The sequence below is a fragment of the Maniola jurtina genome, chromosome 20 (assembly GCF_905333055.1).
Source record: "Maniola jurtina chromosome 20, ilManJurt1.1, whole genome shotgun sequence".
NCBI classification, from domain to species: Eukaryota; Metazoa; Arthropoda; class Insecta; order Lepidoptera; family Nymphalidae; genus Maniola; species Maniola jurtina.
The window spans coordinates 3,893,488-3,917,742 of record NC_060048.1 but is presented as its reverse complement, the minus strand read 5'-3'; the positions used below and the strand labels follow the sequence as shown (position 1 = coordinate 3,917,742).

General features: G+C 36.9%; 2 protein-coding genes across 2 annotated transcripts; one reads left to right on the top strand and one right to left on the bottom strand.

Moving 5' to 3' along the window:
• Nucleotides 1-1,668: 1,668 nt before the first annotated feature.
• On the bottom strand, nucleotides 1,669-4,951 carry LOC123875516 (cold and drought-regulated protein CORA-like). Its single transcript, XM_045921387.1, has 3 exons — nucleotides 4,835-4,951; nucleotides 4,084-4,126; nucleotides 1,669-2,425 (listed from the first exon to the last, which is right to left on the bottom strand). Exons 1-3 carry the CDS (start codon nucleotides 4,847-4,849, stop codon nucleotides 2,166-2,168), a joined length of 318 nt encoding a protein of 105 aa, XP_045777343.1. The 5' UTR covers nucleotides 4,850-4,951; the 3' UTR covers nucleotides 1,669-2,165.
• A 4,149-nt stretch (nucleotides 4,952-9,100) lies between these two features.
• Nucleotides 9,101-20,099, top strand: LOC123875835. Its single transcript, XM_045921882.1, has 6 exons — nucleotides 9,101-9,104; nucleotides 17,340-17,525; nucleotides 17,974-18,057; nucleotides 18,527-18,648; nucleotides 19,237-19,355; nucleotides 20,030-20,099. The coding sequence occupies exons 1-6, from the start codon at nucleotides 9,101-9,103 to the stop codon at nucleotides 20,097-20,099; spliced, it is 585 nt and encodes a 194-aa protein (XP_045777838.1).
• Nucleotides 20,100-24,255: the final 4,156 nt, after the last annotated feature.

Sequence of the window (24,255 nt, the reverse complement as noted above, 5' to 3'; positions counted from 1 at the left end):
ACTTCGTCCGCGTGGATTTAGGTTTTTCGAAATCCCATAGGAACTCTTGGATTTTCCGGAATAAAAGTAGCCTATATGCTAATCCAGGATATTATCTATCTCCATTCTGAATTTCAGCCAAATCCGTCCTGTGGTTTTTGCGTGAAGGAGTAACAAACATCCACACACACACACACATACATACACACAAACTTTCGCCTTTATATTATTAGTGTGATATAGATACCCAGAGCAGGTTTTTGGATATGTTTTAAGGTTATAAGGTCACCAGGGGACGCGGTGATTCGTCGTGGGATTTTTTAAATTAAGAATTTAATGTGATTTCAAACAGGTTTTGTACTTAGGTTAGTCAAATATAATTTGATTCTCCCCGGCTTTACTCAGGTTATCCGATACGACTTGCGAGCGAAGTATTTAAGTTAATGGTAGGTACTATGCCAGAACCCTTAACACAAGAGCCAACAACAACTGCACAAAGTGTCTACTAAACCAGATGTTGAAAGTCGTGAACGCATCTAATTCATTAAAATTCATATTTCGTGTAAACACCTTATAAACACATAAAAGTTTCTAACATTAATTTAAGTAGGTATATCTACATAATAAGAAGATCTACTGGTTATAAAAAAGATGGACTTGGCCACCTTTTTTTAAGATTCCCAATACAAAAACTGTCATAACCTTAAATTTATTCGTTAGATAAAGTTTATGTAGTGTATGAAACAGGCTCTAAATGTCAATGAACACGAATTTTAAGTTTTATTTTATAGGGTCTGTTTCGGACTTCGTCTGTGTTGGTGTTAGCTGGCGCGCGTGCTCTGCCTTTTTGGAGTGGTTTTTTTTGTTAAAACTGACTGGAAAGCGCTCTAAGGGGGTACCGGGGTACGCACAGACGGGGTCCGTACTTGTATAGTTTAACTAACTTGTTACAAATAACTAAAAACTTGACATTGGCTAATCTTTGTAAAGCCAGACGAGAGAGAAAAAAAAGGGCCTGTTTCACAACTGTCAAATAAACTTTACGTATCAAATACAGACGTCATTACAATTTTTGTATCTATGGAATCTGTCTAAATGTCAATTTTATTCGTTATTTAAAGTATATGGTGGTTGTGAAACAAGCCCTAATAAGGGTTCCGTACTCATGAGTGCTAACACGGGACCCGATTAATAATCCTCCGCTGTCCGTCCGTCTGTCTGTCAGCGGGCTGTATCTCGTGGGTTATAGGTAGGTAGAGAGTTGAAATAAACACAGAACGTGTATTTCTATTGCCGCTATAACAACAAAATATAACATTTCGAAATGGCCGCCATGAAAAAAAAGAGTGTGCGAGACTGACTCGCACTTGACCGTTTTTATTTAAATTTTAAATTGCTGTCAAAATGTAGCTTTTCTGATTTCAATCGCTTAAACTCAGGAGCATTAGGATGATAGGCAAGTTACCTAAGGGCCTTTGCACGCCGCGTTTTTTAAACGCGCCGTTGACGCGCATTTTAGAAACGTGCGTCGACGGCGCGCTTTTATCCTACAGAGCAGTTTGTTATCGTTTGTATCGATTGATACACGCGTGCGTATCGCGACTGTATCGCTACAAACGCGCGTCAACGGCGCGTTTAAAAAACGTGGTGTGCAAAGGCTGTAAGTAGGTAGAAAGAGAAAGACGCAGGTAAGGTCTTATAGCTATAATAAAAGTGTCTATTAAATATTTGTTATTTACTTAATATGTACAACGATAATATATTTTTATTAAAATGGCATTTTGGCGTTCCCATCTGAACTGGTTTCTTTAAAAATCACATGAATTCTTCCTCATCTCTTGGGATATTGTTACGTAACACAATGTAGTTAATCTTGATATTGCACAATAATAAAAAAGGTAGGTACCTAGTTTACATTTTATGAGAATATTTTTTTTAAATAAGTAACAAAGGCTTCAAGACAAAGGTGGCCAGGTTGTAAAATATTCTTTTTTACAGCGAAAGAAATAAACGATTGACTGAAGAACCAAACGCGCGGGCGAAAAGACATTTCGGCCCTTACGATAAATAATTATCCATTGCGTCGCATCAATGCCCGAGTTTGTTTCAAATGACGGAGACGGCATTTTTATACCTATACAATTATAATTAGATAAATCTATTTAATAAAATCCGAATCCACGTCTTTAATAATGTTCATGGCTATCTTCATGACTGTCTTCATGGCTACCGTGATGACCGTGGCTGCCGTGACTTCCGTGGCTGCCGTGACCTCCGTGGCTGCTGTGGCCTCCGTGGCTGCCGTGGCCGAATCCGCCGTGGCTGCTGTGACCATGTTCATATCCGCCATGCCCATGCCCACCGTGCCCATGTTCAGATCCGCCGTGCCCATAGCCGCCGCCGTGCCCGTAGCCGCCGTGCCCGTACTCTTCATGTCCACCATAACCTGATCATGGAATATCTTACTTTATCTAGAGTTAATATAATACATTAAATAATTCCGGTGCTCTAATGTTACTTTTTAAGTCCAACGTTAATTACTGTATTTTTATCTTTATCCTGAAACAAGTTAGCCCTTGACTACAATTTCACCTAATGGTAAGTGATGATGCAGTCAGATGGAAGTGAACTAACTTGGAAGGGGTATGTGAATTTTATCAAATCCATACCCCTTATCGGTTTTTATACGGCACCGAAACGCTAAATCGCTTGGCGGCACAGCTTTGCCCTACTAGTCACGACCGTAGCCTGCCAAGAGAATTGTAGGTAAATCTGTCATTTAGTAGGTTTTTTTCTCTTGAAACCCCCTGATATTTATATTTCTAAATCCTATTGAATATATAGATGTAATTTTGGGATTCGATAAATCCCAAAATTTTTAATATGGGGCTGAATGTATGTAGGTACTAGGTACCTATTCTATATTTGTTTAAAGTTAGATTTTTGTCCACAAGAATGTTTTTGTTCAAAATGTATATAAAACAATGGATATCAGTAAAAACTTAATTTGAATTAACCGAGGATCTCCTCATTGAATAGGTTAGTTAAAATTAAGTTTTTTTTGAACATTATATGAGACGGTACAGCTTCATGTCTTCTCGGTAGGAAGAGCATTCCGAATCAGTGGTAGGTAATTTGAATTGAAACTTCTAAGGCACTTCATCATCTCATCATTATCAACACACTAGCTGATGCTCGCGACTTCGTCCGCTTGGATTTAGGTTTTTCAAAATCCCCTGGGAATTTATTGATTTCCCGGGATAAAAAGTAGCCTATGTATGCCTATAAATCCAGGATATTATCTATCTCCATTCCAAGTTTTAGCGAAATTGACCCAGTAGTTTTTGCGTGAAGGAGTAACAAACATACACAAACACACACACGCATACACACAAACATTCGCCTTTATAATATTAGTGTGATATACACCCACTGGACATAGGTGTCCCGTAGGGACTTCCACACGCCACGGTCTTGCGCCGCCTGAATCTAGTGGCTCCCTACGACTAGTTTGATGACGTCTTTCCACCTAATGGGTTCTTTTTACGTTTCGCTTTCCGGTGCGAATTCGCCATTCAAGTACCTTGAGAGTCTCAAGTTGAGACCCCAATGTATAGACATTGAGGTCTCAATGGGTTGGGGGGTTATGTGGCCTGCCCATTGCCAGTTCAGCTTCGTAACCCGTTGAGCTAAGTCAGTTACTCTGGTTCTCCAACGGATCTCCTCATTTCTGATTTGATCACGTAGAGAAACTTCAAGCATAGCATATCCGTCAACCACTGAGTGACTCTGAGTTTTCTCATGAGGCACTAAAGTGCTATCGAATCGTAATGTTCAAAAATATTTTACAAGTGTAAATTAAAAAATTATAACACCCCCTACAAGTGAAGGTTGAGAAAAGAGTTGATAACTTTTAAACGGCTGAACCGATTTTCTTGGATTATAGCTAAAAACACTCTCGATCAAGCCACCTTGCAAACAAAAAAAACTAAATTAAAATCCGTTCATTAGTTTAGGAGCTACGATACCACAGACAGATACACAGATACACGTCAAACTTATAACATCCCTCTTTTTGGGTCGGGGGTTAAAAACTTAACAAACCTGGGTTGGCGGCTGCAACGGCGACTAGCGCTAACACCACAATCTGAAAAGAAAATTATAAATATTTAATTTATTTGCCTTTCCACCTAAATTATTGTGTATTGTAAATTCAATTATTTTGTGATTAAAAAAATATAATACAGAGGTACCTAATCACAGTATTTTAACAGTTATTATTAATAATTTTTATTAATACAAATTAAATTATAAACTATTTAACGTTTATATATTTGTTGTGTGTTAGTGCCTGCTATGTACTTTTAATTTACGCCATTTAATAAAAATCTAGGAATATTCTTAAATATACATAAAATAAAATCCAGTCTGTTGGTACTTATATTCACTAGTCTATAGGTACAATACAAAATTATGCAACTAACAGGCAACGCACAAACAATTGGTAGATGCATTTGCCGATCCAAAAGTATACTTGTAAAAGTTTGAATAAATACCTAATAATCTTTATCTAATTCTATTTCTTTTATAGTGGACTAAGAGCCAGCGAGTGCCAGACGTTCGTTATTTTATAAAAGTTTCGCTGATTTATACTATTACTACTACTAATACTATTCCATAGAAAACATAAAAAAATTAGACTTTATATTTAGACGTAAGATTTTTCACAAGTTTGATATCTCCCAAAGCCACCACGATCAGAGAAACTTTCAGCTCACTGGCTCTCTCGCTATAGGTATTAAAATCAACACAACTATTGTCTTTAACGGAAAGATTGATTAAATTGTTTACTTACCGTGAACTTGTACATATTTATATTTGTTTTAAGTAAACACGCGCGGTTAGTTCGTTAATCTCACGAATTATGGCGACGTACAACCCTCCCCCGGCCTTTATAATAATACAACGCGGTGGTGAGCTGTATCTTCCCGAGCTCACGGCCGCAGAATTCTGTCAATAAAAACATGTCATGGTTAACGCTTCTTTCTGAATTCAGATGTTTTGTGAAATTTCCGGCTATACCAAATTTTTTTTCGGCTCGTCTTTTTTATGACTTTCTTTCTTTCTTTCTTCCCGTTCCGCACTTAAATGATCCGTCTGTTATGCGTGCGTTGCCCCTCCCCGCCGAAGTCTTCATTCCAGCTATCTAAGCTCGCTCCAGAAACCGAGTAGACCTCCCAGGTTGCCGAGGGCTTCATGAATTGAGGGTGGAGATCGCAAATGGCGTTCCCGTTATTCTGGCACGCCCGTGCACTCTCTCCTAGACTGCACGTGCGTCGGTATTTCATCCTCCTCCATGCAGGTCCTACACAGAGGACTGTCAGTGACATCTATAACGAAAAGCCTTTTTATGGCTATGTAGGTAGGTTAAAGGTTCTCCCTAGGTTAAAGGAACCCAATGAGCGTAACGCAAAAGGGACACCGATGTTTTAGAGGGGTGGCAGCTTATCGATTTCCTATCAAGGAGTCTAATGCAGAAAATATGAAATTGTACCATTTTTATTGTTTAGCAGTAACTCAAATTCGTAGATATTTATATACTAGTTTTTATGTCTTCCTACGGTAAGTATTTGAAACAAGGCTCAGATTTTTGTCAAGTTATGCAAATTACATAAAAAAAACTAGGTAATGCCCGGCATGTGTTGCAATTCACCTCTTCATTTACGAATCGCTTACCACCGTTGACAGTACTATGTCAGAAACCTTTATGCAAGAACCAACAACAACTGTGCAAAGTTTCTATTCAATCGGAGGAAGTATCAATCGAGGTACGTTTGTTGCTAGCTGATCCGAGGGTACACAATCTATTTTTAGGGTTCCGTACTCGAAAGGTGCCATCGAGGATCGGGGTCCTATTACTAAACTTCCATCTGTCCGTCCGTCTATCTGTCTGTCAGTGGTCTACATCTCATGAACCGTAATAGGTAGAGAGTTGAAATTTTCACAGAGTGTGTATTCAATACAGATCAAAGGCGTCAAGTTTTCTCTGTGCAAATTCATTTAAATATCACAATATCCGGATAGCTTAGTTATAGTTAGTCACTGACTACCTATTCATCAATTTTGACTATTTCCAAAAGATCTAAATCATACTTACCTATATGAGATATTGAGATTAATTTTTAATTAATCACATAATAATTCACTTCTCGGTTTTCCTTATTCGGGTTTTCTCGCCTATTAATTATTTATCTAATTAGTAGATAACGGAATTGAGCTGGATTCAATCGACGCAAGACCTTGGCTTGGCGTATGGAAGTCCCTACAAGAAATCTATGTCTACTGCAGTGGATGTCTATTGGTTGTTGATGATTATGGGATTGAGTATACCCGAAATCTCGTGATATCGATACGTGATCATGTCTTTCGCTTTAAGAGGGCTCTCTCTGTCACTCGTTTCCACTCGTTTCATACAATCGTAGTTCCAATTTCATTTGAATACTAAGCAATCTAAGTCCATGAAATTTTGCAGACATATTCTAGAAACTAATATCTATGTCTGTGGTTTTCCAGATTTCTGTTAAAATATTCGGTTTCAAAGTTACGCGGTCTTAAAATTTTCATACAAATCTTGGAGCCCTTGTAATTTTAAAACTACATATTTTTAGAAAAATCTAAAACACCACAGACACAGATATTAGTTTCTAGAATATGTCTGCAAAATTTCATGGACTTTGGTTGCTTAATATTCAAATGAAATTGGAACTACGATTGTATGAAACGAGTGGAAACGAGTGACGGAGAGAGCCCTGTCTGCTTTTTACGTAAAGTAGTAGCATAGCATATATCTACTCATGTGTTAGTAGGTAGTAGTAGTTCACTAGCATCTTTTTAGGGTTCCGTAGTTGTGTAGAAAAAGGGAACCCTTTCAGGAGCATTTGTCTGTATGTGTGTGTGTTTGTCTATCAAGCAACACCCGACAAGGGAATAAAAACCTATAATGTACCTACTTTCCTTTGACCTAGAACCATGAAATTTGGTAGGTAGCAATGTCTTACAGCGCGAGTAAAGGGAAAAATCCGAAAACCGTAGTGGTTACATCAAAAAAAAAATTAAAAGTGTTAAGTAGATATTTCTTGTACGATGGAACCTTTCATGTGCGAATCTGATTCATATTTGACCGATTTTTTTAGGTACCACCAGTCTGTTTTTAAAAGAACCGTAATTTATGGTTTACACAGATATTTCTTTATCTCATTATCTGAATATATAAAAAAACCGTGACTCACTGACCGACTCATCAACACCAAGCCCAGGCCTTTGGACCTAGGAACCTTGGAAAGGTAAACATTTGCAGAGATTTCCGTTACGATATTGACAAGGAATAAAACCTATATCCCCACAGGATATCGGTAATATCGGTAATAATAGGTATTACTAAACTAAAGATCCACTCCAGTTTCACAGCCAGCGTCGCTTGGAGGAATTTCCAAAAATCCTTTCTTAGTGTGGTCAAGTATGGGTTTCATCAGCCAGTCAATTTTGGTTTTAGATTTTTAACCCCCGACCCAAAAAGAGGGGTGTTTGACGTGTGTATCTGTGTATCTGTCTGTGGCATCGTAGCTCCTAAACGAATAAACCGATTTTAATTTAGTTTTTTTTTGTTTGAAAGGTGGCTTGATCGAGAGTGTTCTTAGCTATACCTAATCCAAGAAAATCGGTTCAGCTGTTTGAAAGTTATCAGCTCTTATCTAGTTACTGTAACCTTCACTTCTCGTGGTTGTTATTAATTTTTAATTTAGGTACACTTGTATGATTTTAACGTTAACACTTTTTAGCCGTTGATACTTAGTATATTTTATTAGTATACAGACGTAAATCAAGTTTAGCAATCTCAGGTCATTACGATTTGTTATGATATTATTATAGTGGCGTGAGGGGTCTATTATATATTTATTTGTATTTATGACTTGATCAACCAGTTTGGCTTAACGACATCAACCCATGAAACTCTGTCGTACAACAGGAAAAAAACACCAAGATCAGTCATATTCTAAACAACTTGAAGAATAAGGTCAGGATTCATACTTAACTGCGAAAGCGTGTCTGTCTGTCTGCTAGTTTTTGTCTGTTTAACCATTTTTGACCTTTGGGACTGAGATAGCTTGCATCCCGAAAACGGTCATAGGCTACTTTTTGGACTTAAGAGAACTTTCATGGGATTTAAAAAAAAACTGTAGACTTTGTAATGCACAATTGCAAAGTGACTTTGCTTGATGATGCTCCGGTGTCAGAGTGAAATGTACCTACGTTGAGAGTCGAAGTTTTAGAAGGTTTGTGAATTGTGTGGTGTATTTGTCGGTGGGGCCTATCGCTTATTTTTTCTGCTTTTTAAATTGGTGGATTACAGCGAATTAAACTAGTAGTTCCTTATGTATCATGAACTTCCGCAAAGTAACGCTTACTTGTTAATTTTTAGAGCTCCGCACCTCAAAAGGAAAAACGGAACCCTTATAGGATCACTTTGTTGTCTGTCTGTCTGTCTGTCCATTTGCCGTCCGTCGCGTCTGTCAAAAAAACCTATAGGGTACTTCCCGTTGACCTAGAATCATGAAATTTGGCAAGTAGGTAGGTCTTATCTCATATAAGTAAAGGAATAAATCCGAAAACCGTGAATTTATGGTTCCATCAACGAAAAAAAAATTAAAATGTTTTTAAATTTTCAAAGTAAGATAACTGTACCAAGTGGGGTATCATATGAAAGGGATTCAAACACAAGGATATTCTAAAGCAGATTTTTTTTATTTTTATGCATAATGTTTTTTGATTTATCATGCTGAATGTCGGAAAATAATTGAGTACGGAACCCTCGGTGTGCGAGTCTGACTCGCACTTGTTTTTTTTTCATGTTTGACGTAAAGTCGTGCCCCTTGTTTGAATTTAACCTAGAACGCAAGACATTTTTTGTAGGCCTCTATAAATCTACGTATAACGTAATAGGTATAAACTATTTTTATTGTTTACCGGTTTTGGCTTAATTGAGTTGATATGTTATCTGTATAATACACAGGTATAATATATAAATGCGTAGGTACCTACCTAGTAATACGTCGGGCATAGAATGGGTAAGTAACCATGTAGTCTAATGGAACCAGATTATTATCTAATTATTATTATCTAATATTGGGCAACGATGGTTGAAAAAAACCTTTGTTTCACTCCATTTTGATATATTGATTTACAGCGTAGCAGATATCAATCAGCTAATTGCCACTAAGTTTAAATAAACCATAGAGGTGGTAAGCGAGGCGATTGAGGGCATATTTCATTCATTAATCATTTCAACTCCTTCGTCGACCAGAAGCAAGGCTCTCTTCACAGAATAAAAAAGATTTAGGCCATCATGGCGACTTTACGCACTTAAGAGAACATTATGGAGAACTTCAGCAAGTTTCCTTAGGGTTAAAGCTAGCCTTATCTAATTACTAGCTGATGCCTGCGACTTCGTTCGCGTGGATGTAGGTTTTTAAAATTCCCGTGGGAACTCTTTGATTTTCTGGAATAAAAAGTAGCCTATGTGCTAATCTATCTCCATTCTAAATTTCAGCCCAATCCGTCCAGTAGTTTTTGCGTGAAGGAGTAACAAACATACACACACACATACAAACTTTCTCCTTTATAATATTAGTGTGACTATACAAATCATGCACGCGTGGAATGGTGCCAAGAATATTAGGTAGCTGCATTTCCACGCTGGACAGCCAGGCTGATCCGTTGTGTAAAAATGAGCCAGCCCTTCTATCACCCGATGAGGCGCGGTGAAATATCTCGTCAATTACACTGAGATTTTTTAAATGTTTAATTTAATGATATGCTATAACAGAATCCAGATGATGAGTTTCCAATACTCGGATTAATAAATAATATTATTAATAATAAATTAATAAATAAATAAATAAATAAATTAATAAATATTGTTTTAAGTCATGAGCTCATGAATGGAGCAATAAAAAAATTGCATATGATTTGATAATAAATAATTACTTATTATTGCGGAAGTAGACAAAGGTTTCTATTGTTCATCTCAGTTTTTAAATTGTTACATTAAACTCTTCGTTAGAGTTTTAATCGTTTTCCGGGCTTCAGTTGGAATATATAACTACTTTTTTGCGTGATATTTTCTGAGAATAGCTCTAAACTAGTGGTTTTTAGGTTGCTGCGGTTGAGTCGTAGGTAAGTGTATACGATGGCGATGTCATTGAGCTTGAAGTCATTTCAAGGACACGTATGGAGCGATTCGCTTCCTCGTTTCTAATATGCACATGGATTGCCCTTCCGGCTGCTGTTTTTCCACTAGCTATAATATTGGTAGCTTTAAAAGAAGAGTTTAATTGGCACCTTTTAGTCAGGTGCACTCCACCTTAGGCTGCATCATCACTTACTGTTTGGTGTGATGGCCTGATAGTGCTCAGTAATGGCCCAGCAATGGATTGAGATGGTTATTGATGATGAAGAAAACGAATTATAAAAACTTCTCTACTATTTTTTTTTAATGAGACATTTGTACCTTTTACAACTTTGCATGAATTAGGCATGTACTAAGATTTCTTCAATTTCTATTTACTATGAGGTAATATAAGAGTAAAATAAAATGAAACCTAAGTTCATAATATAATATTTTGATGAAAATAAATAAAACTTAAATACCTAACTAATCGTATTTTACAGTCTTCAATGTAATTTTTATATTCATACTCGTATATATATACAGAACATTGTAATTATAGCATTCATTTAGTCTGGATACATATTCCTGCAAATTCAGTTCCAATGAGCTAGTTAATAAATATATCACTTTAATGTAGCTTTATTGTTATTTTTATAAATTTATCCTTTCCACTGCCTTGGTTTATGAACTCCCATTCTTCTCAAGTTATTATCACCAGGATATTTAAAGTATGGATAGTAAGCACCGACTTTTCTATTAAAAACTAGGTATGGTGGCATGTTTTTATAAAGTTCTGTGTTGCTAGATTTGGAAGACCAATTCCTTCGATGCACGGATTTGTCTTGGTGATGTTTTCTGTCATTTGTGGATATCGTGTTGTATGCTGCGGTGTTCCTTGCCATGATGAGATTTACGACGATTGCGGAAAGAATTATCTGTGAACAAAAGAATATGGTAAGCCAAGGCAGAACTGACTGCAATTAAAGCGAGCGACGTGGTTTTCTAATAAGTTTCAAGCTAAATTGAACTTTAACTGTGTGTGTTTTTTCCACAAAAATACTCTCTCATATATCAATACATACATCTTTATCAGTACATACATAATTCTCTACAGAGTAAGTTAGAATTAAAAAGTTCGGTTTACTTTAAAAAAATAAGTAGGTAAGTATCTTTGCTTCAAATGTTGCTGCGCTTTAATTCTGCAGCGATGTCTATTTTAGACACATTATATAGGTATACTTACCTGTAATTACTAATTTATTCCATGAATCAGTCTTTAAATCACAATTGCTATAAGTAAATAACGTTTGTACCGTAATCCGTCTGGGCGTTACACTTTTTGAGCAGTAATGTCGTTGAACTCTTTTGTATGGGGCATTACTTTTTATTTCAATTTTACAAGTAAAGGAGTCTTAAATTAGGATTTGATTAAGTTTAAATCAGCTATGGTTTGGATTACAAGTAAATCCTAAAATGTTTGGCTGTCTGTCTGTATTTAAGACATACTGCTGAACCGGATATAATGGAAACCGCAGACTAGGTGGTAAGCGAGTTGCTGAGAGCCGGTAGATACAAGGAAAAATTAATTTTGCGTTCAAAATGTTATAAAGCTGTAAAATCTTCGGGAAATAAAGCTGTAATTAAAGCTCTTACCTTCAATAGAAAGAGTCTAACAGCCTCCATAGCTCAAACCAAAATAAATAACACATAAGAAATAAAACAGACGTGCATTGGTATGAATAAAAGAAAGCGTTCTAGTGAGGTCGCCGTGAACTTGGTACTCGCTTTATACTAACCTTTTTCGGAATGACCTACTTTTTGTAGAACATAGACATGACGTAGAGTCTTGAATGAATATAAAATTGAAACTTCAGCCACCCTAAAATGCTACCTTAGGGTTTATACTTGGGAGTGTGTGTCCTACCCCGGATAGCAAATTTGCATATTTTTAGGGTTCCGTACCTCAAAAGGAAAAACGGAACCCTTATAGGATCACTTTGATGTCTGTCTGTCTGTCTCTCCGTCTGTCCGTCGTGTCTGTCAAGAAACCTATAGGGTACTTCCCGTTGTAGTTTCAAGTACCGAGTACGGAACCCCCAGTGCGCGAGTCTGACTCGCACCTGGCCGGTTTTTTTAACGGTGTCCATCGGGACACATGTTTCCAATACCGAGTAAACATCCTAGGGTAGTAGGGTAGTCGTAGGGTTTTGAGGTGGATAAACGGAACAACCCAAAATGAATGTTTGTATGTATGTGTAACTTGAGTATGCGTTCGCGCATTGCTCATCTGATTGAAATAAAACTTTATCGAGTTGTTGTTCTCACTTGTGTTAAGGTTTCTGCCATAGTACTATCAAAGCACAATAGGTGGTACGCGAGTCACTTTGGTATGCATGCTGGGCATCAGGTAGTATGATATGTATTATATAAAGCTTCTTTATATTATCATAACCCTTCCTTTCAGCTTTGCAGTAGTCGGGTAAAAAAAAAACCTAAACGTAGTGATGGTAAGAAGCGAATACGCAAACAAACTAGATTGTGACTTTATTGTAACAGATACTTGTAGCTTTGAATTTAAAGTAAAATATACTAAAAATAATAGGTATAATTATATAAGAACTTGTGATAATTTAATCCCTAAGTTTATAATTCATTTACTGGCAAAATTGCATTTGTATTATACGAGTATACTCAAATTAAATATTAAATATAATGAAAATGTAAATTAATATTTTTACGTACCTAACCAGCAAAAAATAGCCTAACGTTGTGCTAATTAGTTTGAAGAGATTATACTTCAATTGGTACTTAGAGTTTTTGCTGCATTGTTTTTATTAGTTAGTTCTATGTATATACGTAATATTATTGCGACGTTTAAGTACTTCAAGACTTGAGACTGATTTATCTTACAAATTCAACAATTGCGACAGTAAAAAAGTGTACAATGGTACCTATTTTTAACCCCCGACCCAAAAAGAGGGGTGTTATGAGTTTAACGTGTGTATCTGTGTATCTGTCTGTGGCATCGTAGCTCCTAAAGTAATGAACCGATTTTAATTTGGTTTTTTTTTTTGTTTGAAAGATGGCTTGATTGAGAGTGTTCTTAGCTATAATGCAAGAAAATCGATTCAGCCGTTTGAAAGTTATCAGCTCTTTTCTAATTACTGTAACCTTCACTTCTCGGGAGTGTTATAAATTTATAATTTACGCTTGTGAATAAATAGGTTTGAGTTTATTAGTAGGTAAGTAGTTTTTCATTTCATTGAAAAATTGACACCTTCAAAAAGTCTAATTAATATGATAACAAAAAACAATTAACTAATAAAAATTATTTGGCTTGTACAAATTTAAAATATAACCAAAAATGCGCTTACAATCTTTTTGTAAGTTTTTTAATAGCCAATTATATTTTATGTCTGTGACAGTAAATTAGTTTTCTGATGAACCGCAAACGAGGAAAATATACCTACCTTTAGAATACCTAACAAAAAATAATACATACTTATCGAACATTAAAATATTAAATGGTAAATTTATAGCACCCGGTTTTAAACATGTTTACAGATTCTCATACACACCTTTTAACAGTCAACACTTCACTACCCATATTATAATGAATGTAAAAGTGTTTGTTCGTTGATTTATTGGTTTGTTAGTTTGTCCTTCAATCACGTCGGAACATAGCAACGGATCGAGGTGATTTTTTGCACGGGGCAAGACCTGGAGAGTGACGTAAGCTACTTTTTATCCCGAAAACTCAAAGAGTTCCCACGGGATGTAAATCCACGCAGACGAAGTCGCAGGCATCAGCTATTTCAAAAAGACTCAAAAAAATAGATATAACTAAATAATAAGCTTAAAATATATTCATAATTAATTTTTACACGTGTAACAAGTTAGCAATCTAATAAATCACCTCAAATAGTTTAGATTGTTGATAGGTCCGAAAATTCTACGCTTTTTATAAATAGGTTTGTAATATTTTGTGTAAATTAAATTGTGCAAAATATAATAAACTTTTTTAATTTTATTAAAAATATTACAATAAAACTAAATCATAGCAAACCTAATTAATTACTACACTATAACAATACCTACTGTACAAATCATCACAGTAAATGAAAAAAATCTTGATCAGAAATGGTACTTGCGCCGTCTACCGGTTTCAGCCATTTTTGCTGTGGCTCCCGGTTTTGATGCTGTCTGATGTCTCCCTGATATAACACGGGGCTAATATTATGTCAACGTATATTGCGGCCATATATGACGACGGACCCAAACCAGCGTCAATCCATCAGGTCTCTGATCTTCTTTTTTATTTAAAAATAGTTATTTTTAAGGTTCCGTACCTAAAACGGAAAAACGGAACCCTTATAGGATCACTTCGTTGTCTGTCTGCCTGTCTGTCTGTCCGTCTGTCCGTCGTGACTCGTGTCTGTCAAGAAACCTACAGGGTACTTCTCGTTGACCTAGATTCGTGAAATTTGGCAAGTATGTAGGTCTTATAGCACAAGTACAGGAATAAATCTGAAAACCGCGAATTTGTGGTTACATCATTTAAAAAAAAAATTAAAACGTGTTTCAATTTTCAAAGTAAGATAACTAGGTATATCAAGTGGGGTATCATAATATGAAAGGGATTTACCTGTACATTCTAAAACAAATGTTTATTTATTTTTATGTATACCTAATAGTTTTTGATTTATCGTGCAAAATGTTGGATAAATACCCAAGTACGGAACTCTCAGTGCGCGAGTCTGACTCGCACTTGGCCGGTTTTTTATTTCAAGGTTTTTGTTTACGCTGCAGGCAACGCAAAACAATCACATCACACTAATATTATAAAGTTTGTATGCGTGTGTGTGTGTGTGTGTGTGTGTGTGTGTGTATGTTTGTTACTCCTTCACGTAAAAACTACTGGATGGATTTGGCTGAAATTCGGAATGGAGATAGATAATATCCTGGATTAGCACATAGGCTACTTTTTATCCCAGAAAACCAAAGAGTTCCCACGGGATTTCGAAAAACCTAAATCCACGCGGACGAAGTCACGGTCGTCAGCTAGTTTTTAATATAAACATGAGTATTATTATACTCGTATACATATAATCACGAAAAATATTAACCTCCTTCTAGTGCAGTCCGGGAAAAAGCTCTAACAAGTATGCGCCTCTACAGCGGCCGCTGTTCCAAATGCGGGTCTTAGCAATTAGCGGATGTCTGAATATTGGCCAGTGTGACACTAACATTGATGTGTTTGTTTCATCTAAACAATGGCGGCGCTAGACCAAACATGGACTTCGGCGACATCAGCTTTGCGAAGCCCCTTTCATTTGCCAGTAAAAGGAAACGTTAAATTGGATAAGTAAGCCGGGTTCGATTTCTGGCTCGAGGATTCGGCCGCGGCTAGTTACCAAATACCTACCCTATCGGTAAAGACGTACCGTCAAGCGATTGAGCGTTTCGGTACGATGCCGTGTAGAAACTCGAATACGATTAGGAGTATGGATTTAATTAAAATTGCCATGACTTCTACCGGGTTGGCACTTGGCAGGCTTCCGACGCCCACAGTTGATGATTGTGCGGCGCGGTTATGAGTTTTTTCCACGAACGTTTTATTTAACTCTCGGACAGACCGCGGAACCAATGTGACCCTTCCACGGAACCTAGGGTTCCGCGGACCACCATTTGGGAATCGTTGATTTAAGTAACAGCATCTTTCAACGAACATCAACTCCGCCACGCACTCCTGCCATCGTTATCCGCTTAGTACCACTAGGTGAGTTTATGGCAGTTAACAGGGCTCTCTCTGTCACTTACCCCATACAATCGTAGTCCCAATTTCATTTGAATATTAAGCAACCAAAGTCCATGAAATTTTGCAGACATATTCTAGAAACTAATATCTGTGCCTGTGGTGTTTTAGATTTTTCTAAAAATATGTAGTTTTAAAATTACAGGAGCTCAAAAATTTATATGTGAATTTTTAAGACCGCGTAACTTTGAAACCGAATATTTTAACGGAAATCTGGAAAACTACAGGCATAGATATTAGTTCCCGGAACGTTTCTACCGAATTCCATTGAGTATAATTGGTTAGTATTTTAATGAGAGACGAAGTACGTTTCTATGGAGCGAGTGACGGAGAGACGAGCCGAGTTGTCATCGAATAAAAAAGAAAATAATGGACATGCGTATACATTTATATTAACTAAGTACTGAGACTATTTACTAAATTAGCACTGTAGAATTTTAATACATATTATCATTAAATAACGAATCTATAATTATTAGTAATTGCACTAAAATGCAATTGTGCAATTCGTCAATTAGGATAGCTTCACTATAAAATAAATAACTTTTACCTAATTAGTTCATTTGCCAGTCAACTGTCGAAGTCAGAATGGAACTACGAGTTTTATTGGTGTTGGTGAGTTTTTTATAACTTTAGTGATAGACTTACCTTGTTGCTCTAGTGTCTATGGTTTAACTGTAGATACTTATTATAACTATCTGAAATAATTTTTCATAACATCAATTAAGACAAAATATAACGTAAGAAAGATATGTAACTTTAAGTTTAATTTATCTATCTTATTTTCTATTTATTTGTTATACTGATTGAAAAACCGGCCAAGTGCGAGTCAGACTCGCGCACCGAGGGTTCCGTAGTCGGGTATTTATCCGGCATTTTGCACGATAACTCAATTAAACCATTATGCATAAAAATAAATAGAAATCTGTTTTAGAATGTACAGGTAAAGCCCTTTCATATGATATCCCAATTGGTATAGTTATCTTACTTTGAAAATTGAAACATATTTTAATATTTTTTTTAATGATGTAACCACAAATTCACGGGACTTATTCATGAAATTTGTAGGTCTTATAGCACAAGTAAAGACCTACTACCTAAAGTGCTATAAGACCTACCTACCTGCCAAATTTCATGATTCTAGGTCAACGGGAAGTACCCTATAGCTTTTCTTGACAGACACGACGGACGGACGGACGGACGGACGGATGGACGGATGGACAGACAGACAGACAGACAACAAAACAAGCTCTTATAAGGTTTCAGTTTTATCTTTTGAGGTACGGAACTCTAAAAAGTATAATTTCTAAATTTCAGTGCTTGTGCGTCTTTTTGCTGACGTCACCCACGCTTGCAACAGTGGCCATAGCAAATGCAGTGGCCAAGACAGCCATCAGCAAAGCAACGTCTATCGTGCAGGCGTGGCGCTGAAGACCGCCGCTGTCAAAGCACTTGGCATTAAGGCCCTGGCTGGTCTGGCATTCAAAGCAGCTGCTGTTAAAGGTAATTGCTTATCAACAATATAAGGCGCAGAAACACTGAGACCTTTTTTCACCACTAGACCACAATTAGAGGCATGCCGGGCCCACACCACAGCACGCCAATAATTCAATTCAAAATACTTGCATTCAATTAAACTTTTAGGTACAAGTAAATACTTTTGAATCGTCAAAAGCATCTACCACTGGTTTGGAATACCTTTCCTATCGAAAATAACCAGCAAGAAACTCGGTGGTTGCTCTTTTCAAAGATTTGATAAACAATATTAAGCCACCTGGTAATGGTTTCCACCCCTAAAAGGCACGAATATGAAATCATTGTCTATATGTTCATATTTGCGCCTCTTGGCCCTTTCCACCTTAGTGGCCGCCGCCGCTCCGGGCACCACGGAGGTCACCTACGTGAGATAGCATCAATGTATCCACACAAGCTCTGATCCAATTTTTTACAGGTGTCCTGGCTTTGAAGGGAGCTGCAGTTGTCCTCGGTGCGAAGGCATTGGCCTCTCTTGCTCTTAAGGCGGCTGCTCTTAAAGGTAATCTTACAATCTACATTGACTGATCTATCAACGCAAAACCTAAGCTGGTGGAGTCAGAAACTTGAAATTATCACAGTAGGTTCCTATCATAACGTAGTCTATGGACCAACGTACATTAGATGCAGTAGAAACACGATAAAAGGAAAACACATTGGCACCCTCTCTAAAATCTAAAGGTCACTTCCTGCTCCATTATAACTTACTGTCGGTTTTCCAAAGGCGTGTTCGTAAGTGCAGGTTTATTAATGTCAATCATGCTTCCTATAGTCCGGACGGGGCCCCGTCTGATTCTTTTACTAATAATTTCATATTTCGGCCAGGTTATTATCAAACTACCAAAGTGTCAAAGTCAAGGTTGAGTAAATAAGTACCTATTTGCTATAGTTTTGAGATAACAAAATCTTACACGCGACGCATTGTCTGTAGTGAATTCTTTTTATATATACTATGCTATTTTATTTTGCAGGAGCATTGATAGCAAAAGGCGTTATACTGGGCAAAAGTGCACTTGTTGGCGCGGCGGCCGCCAAGGTCGGGGCAGCGTTGCTGGCAAAATCTTCTCTGTTGGGAGCTCTTAAACCTTGTACCGTGAGTATCCATCATCATTGTTTTCAACCGATAGACGCCCACTGTTGGCTATCTCTTGTAGGGACTTGTATCGCCTGAATCCAGCGGCCCTCTGCGAATCGTTTGATCGGGTGTTCCAATACCATACCATTCTGGCATCTTGGGAGTTAGGACTCAAACGTCTTCTATAGACGTTTGAGTCCTTGCCACTATGTCAGTTACCTCGGATTCTCTTCTTCTACGGATCTCCTCATTTCTGATTTGATCACGTAGAGAAACTCCAAGCATAGTTCTTTCCATCGCCCGTCCTTGTGTATTCTCCAATTTGATGAACTATTTTTAACCCTCGACCCAAAAAGAGGGGTGTTATAAATTTGACGTGTGTATCTGTGTATCTGTCTGTGGCATCGTAGCTCCTAAACTAATGAACCGATTTCAATTTAGTTTTTTTTTTTAGTTTGAAAGGTGGCTTGATCGAGAATGTTCTTAGCTATACCTAATCCTAGAAAATTGGTTCAGCCGTTTGAAAGTTATCAGCTCTTTTCTAGTTACTGTAACCTTCACTTGTCGGGGGTGTTATAAATTTTTAATTTACACTTGTTTTTAAAGCCGTTGAAGATACCTACAATTTTCGACATCATATCTGGAGCTTGGAGCACCGTGCAGAAGGAAAAGGCGATAATCTGCCAACCGAAAACCATTGTGCAGGAACCACCGGTTTTATATGAGTAAGTTGAGTATAAAATAAATAAACAACACGCTACTTGTATACGCCCGTGACTTTGACCGTGTGGACACACGTCACCCGACACTAATTTAAAGGATAAAGTGAAGATCTATCAATGCACAGTTCAAACTACTAAATGGATCAGCTTGAATAGTTACTATGGTGTAGACGTAAGAAAGAATTTTTGAAATTTCAACCCCTAAGGGGGTCAAATAGGGAGTTGAAATTTGTGTAACTTATAGGCGTCCATGAAGTTGTGCATAAAATTAAAGTGATGTTGATTTTACTTGTGCATTTGACCCAGTGTAATCCATAATAATCCATAGTACTCCGTTTGCACTCCGGGGAAAAACACGCGCTATTTTTTTTCCGGAAAATGAAAGAGTTTCCACGGGATGGTTGAAAAAACTAAAAATCTAGGCCAATGAAGATAAAGCAGGCATCAGTTATCTGGTAAAGAGCAGATCTCGGTACAGAGATAGCTTGCATCCTGCACAGGGCTACTTTTTATCGAACCAAAAATCAAAAAATTGTACGGAATTTTTAAGAAACCGAAAATTACGTGGACGAAGTCGCGGTATCATCCCGAAGGATAGTTATTTAATATTTTTAGCTTATCTATGATATTACTCTTTTCTTCTAAATCATTACCTACTTATTGTATTTTTTTTTCAGATACATAACTCAACCACGGGTGTATTATGAAACAGTACCGGTCATAGAAGAAATAGAATACTTGAAATAAAGATAGTAAAAAACTAAAAAGTCTTTTGTGTTATGATTTAATTTCGAACCACATGTGATGCCACATTCAAATGTTTGGTGCATTTATCATAATAAATGTGATAGTAAGGAACTGTATTTTCGAACTACCTACTCTTTAAAAATATGTACATACATTTTAAGTCCTTTTAGCTTCTAAAATATCTCACACAGTGCTATTGATTATCAGTAATCACGGTTGATCGAGCTTTTACTGATCGACAGATAGGTTCTGACTGGTTGATAAATCAATCGCTCTACCATTGATCAGTGATATCATTAGTGATCAAGATCATCAGTGATCTATCTCCTATGCAGAGCGTCTGTCCGTATAAAATTGACACGCGAGTCTCAGAGCATTCCCATAATCGATTTGATGTTGTGTCTAGTACCTACCTACCAACTAACTCTCGATCGATGTTGACTGATCTATTCTACTATCGATCGATGGCATCGATCGGCGTCAATCGGGTGGGTGTAGTAGGTTCAACTCTAAACAATTACGTTCAGTTACCTATATACATAAAAAGGAAATAACTAATAAATTGCCTCTGTAAGAATTTTAATTGCTTACGTGTATATTTTTATATAAAAATTAGCAAAGGAAATTAATAAAACGTATTAGCAACAAATTTATAATTAATAAGTAGTTGCGCTGATTTGGATTAGCATTTACAATAAGTAGTAGATACTAGTTCCTAATTTGTTAAATCCTATTGCTGAAATGCGCAGAGGCCTAGAATTACAATGACACGCGATTTGTATCGACTTGTTTTTATAGTCAAGGAGATGGCGGTGGAAGTCACACTATAATATTATAAAGGCGAAAGTTTGTATGTGTGTGTGTGTTTGTGTGTGTGTGTGTATGTTTGTTACTCTTTCACGCAATAACTACTGAATTGATTTGGCTGAAACTTGGAATGGAGATAGATAATATCCTGGATTAGCACATAGGCTACTTTTTATCCCGGAAAATCAAAGAGTTCCTACGGGATTTTAAAAAACCGAAATCCACGCGGGCGAAGCCGCGGGCATCTTCTAGAATTCGATAAAGTTTGGATAAAGGGTTTTGAGGGCCATAATGATGAGACGAGATGAAAAAAAATCAAGAAAAATAATTAATCGAGTGCGAGTCGGACTCGCACATGAAGGGTTCCGTACTATTATAATACACGTCGTTCGTCATTTTCAATATTTTTTTCCAATTTTTTATTATTTGATCTTACCTATAGCGGCAATAGAAATACACATTCTGTAAAAAATTTAACTCTATGCCTATTACGGTTCACGAGATACAGTTCAATGACAGACAGGATGAGATCACGGTCTGACGGACAGACGGATGGCCGGATGGACAGTGGAGGTTAGTAATACAATCCCGTTGGCACCTTTTAGGTATGGAACCATAAAAAACCAAAGGGTCTGCACGATGTAATGTAATGCGTTTCCATGTGATTCATATGTGTGTAGGATAGTAGAAAAATGAAGGAGGAACCTTGTTAATTTATATATATAATTAATGCATGTCATATAAACTGCATGAAATAATGATTATATCACTTCATTTATAAATTAACATTCAAAATATTTGTACGCCGCTACGGCTAATGTGTTTGAACTATGTAATAATTACCAACATCTTGTAACACACATTATGCAAATAAAGGATTATATTATTATTATTATTATTATTAAAAAGTTCTCGTTTTACGATTACTGTACGAGTGCGAATAACAAAGGCGATCCAAAACCTTTTTTTTTTTTCTTTCTCGTCTGGCTTTACAAAGATTAGCCAATGTCAAGTTTGTAGTTATTTGTAACAAGTTAACTCTATACAAGTATGGGCCTCGTCTGTGCCGGCGCCCGCCGACATACGCACGGTACCCGCATTAGAGCGCTTTTCAGTCGGTTCTAACAAAAAAAAAACACTGCAAAAAGGTAGAGCACGCCTGCCAGCCAACACCAACACAGACGAAGTCCATCCAAAACCTTAGAGATTTAATTTAAATTCCTAAATCCAATATGTACTGCTTTGAAGATCTTAGTTTCCATACACATGTTTTTAAAAAGCTTGGTGAACGTTACAGTTAGGCGTTGTTAAATTCTCAGTTTTAATCAAACTCTTCAAAATATTCCATCAGCTCTTGAAGCATTAACGCGCTACTTTGTTATCGGTTGAACAATTACTATATGTGACTGTAGTTGGAAATGGTCTCAAAGTTAAATCAATACTGAAATTAGTCTCAAATTCAAAATATTTTTATTCAATTAAACTTTTACAAGTGATTTTGAATCGTCAAAATAATCTACCACTGGTTCGGAATGCCGTTCCTACCGAGAAGAACCAGCAAGAAACTCGGCGGTTGCTCTTTTCAAGTATTCAATTTACAATAATATGCCATACTGCATACAAGCAATTGCAGCGCCGTGTATTGCTGGAGCGAGTCAAATCCAAGCAAAATAAGGGATAAGTAGGTACAATTTTTACAAAAAGAAAGAAAATATTAATATATCGATGCTTTTAATAAATAAAATGTTACAAATGTGGAATGTCACCTTTCACAAAGGCAGAGAGACCATGAACGTACTCTATGAGAGAGACAGCTTATATGCCGGAAATGGAAGCCTTCTTTACATTTCTGTATTTCAGCCAGCCCTTTTATAACGGACAATCAAAAAGTCCTTACAGGATTTTTCAGACGATTAAATACCTACACGTGGATGAAGTCGCGGGCATCATGTTGTAATTAATAAATAATCTACTATATAAAAATAAGTCGGGTTTTCCTTCCTGACGCTATAACTCCATAACGCACGAACCGATTTCCACGGTTTTGCATTCGTTGGAAAGGTCTCGGGCTCCGTGTGGTTTATAGCAAAGAAAATTCAGGAAAAATTTCAAGAGAAAAGCGTGAAAATATTTTTTTAAAGCATGTAATACAAACCAATATTTTAAGTAGATGGCGCCGGTGCGTGATACATTGTTTGACAGCTAATCATTGTACTCTGCTCAGTTAATTTCATGTGACAAATTTTTCCTTTTCAAATATAAAACAAAAAAAAATTTTTCTTCTTCTTTTAATCACCAAACGAAATGTTACATAAAACGAAGCCATCTGGTGGCGAAACGGAGTTCGCCGGGTTTGCTAGTCCATACTATAATATTATAAATGCGAAAGTGTGTCTGTTTATCTATCTGTCGGTCTGCTACCTTTTCACGGCCCAATTGTTTAACCGATACTGACGAAATTTGGTACAGGGTTAGCTTATATCCCGGGGACGGACATGGCTACTTTTTATCCAGGAAAATCAAAGAGTTCCCACGGGATTCCTAAAAACCCATCCGCTTAACCGATTTGTATGTTTGGTACCGAGGTAGCTTGCGTCCCTGTAATTGACATAGGCATTTTATCCCGTAAAATCAAACAGTTCCCACGGGATCTTTAAAAACCTAAATCCACGCGGACGAAGTCGCGGGAATCCTCTAGTAAATAATATTCTAAACTTCAAACCTAGTACTATATATCGTAGTTTAATTTTGTTCATACTTCAACCTTAGGTCACGAAATATTCTTGAAAATTATTGCTTGTACGCTCGACTTTCATGAAAACCAGTGTAACTGGCAAAATTACATCTCAAACCAACTATTCGGAACATTTGACAGCTAATTTAAATTTTAAAGTAGTTATACAGTTGCATAGCATGGCTATTAACATATCCTATCGCGGTAAATCGGCCTGTTAAAGGAAACTGCAGTCGAGGGATGCAGGCGATTTCTGATCCTTTGTTCGAGTGAACTAGATATCATGTGCGATATGCGTTATACTCTTCTCCAAGGAATTCTGTTCTTTTGTTCTTGGGAATTTTGTTCTTTAGAGTCTATATTCCTGTAGATGTTTATTCTATTAAAATATACAAAGTTGTGTGGTCAGCCGTATCATTGCAGTACAGGTTCACCGATTGGTTTTTGCAGGCAGGTAATGATATTCAAATAGGGCGGCACAGTATTTAGCATTGTTAATTCGATGTTAGTAATTTTTGGCGTTGTATAAAAGGTGCAAGCAATTTGCAGAAGTCATCATAATTTGTTTTTAATCAGTTCGATTCACTAGTGTGTTGTAGCGGACAAATATTAGCC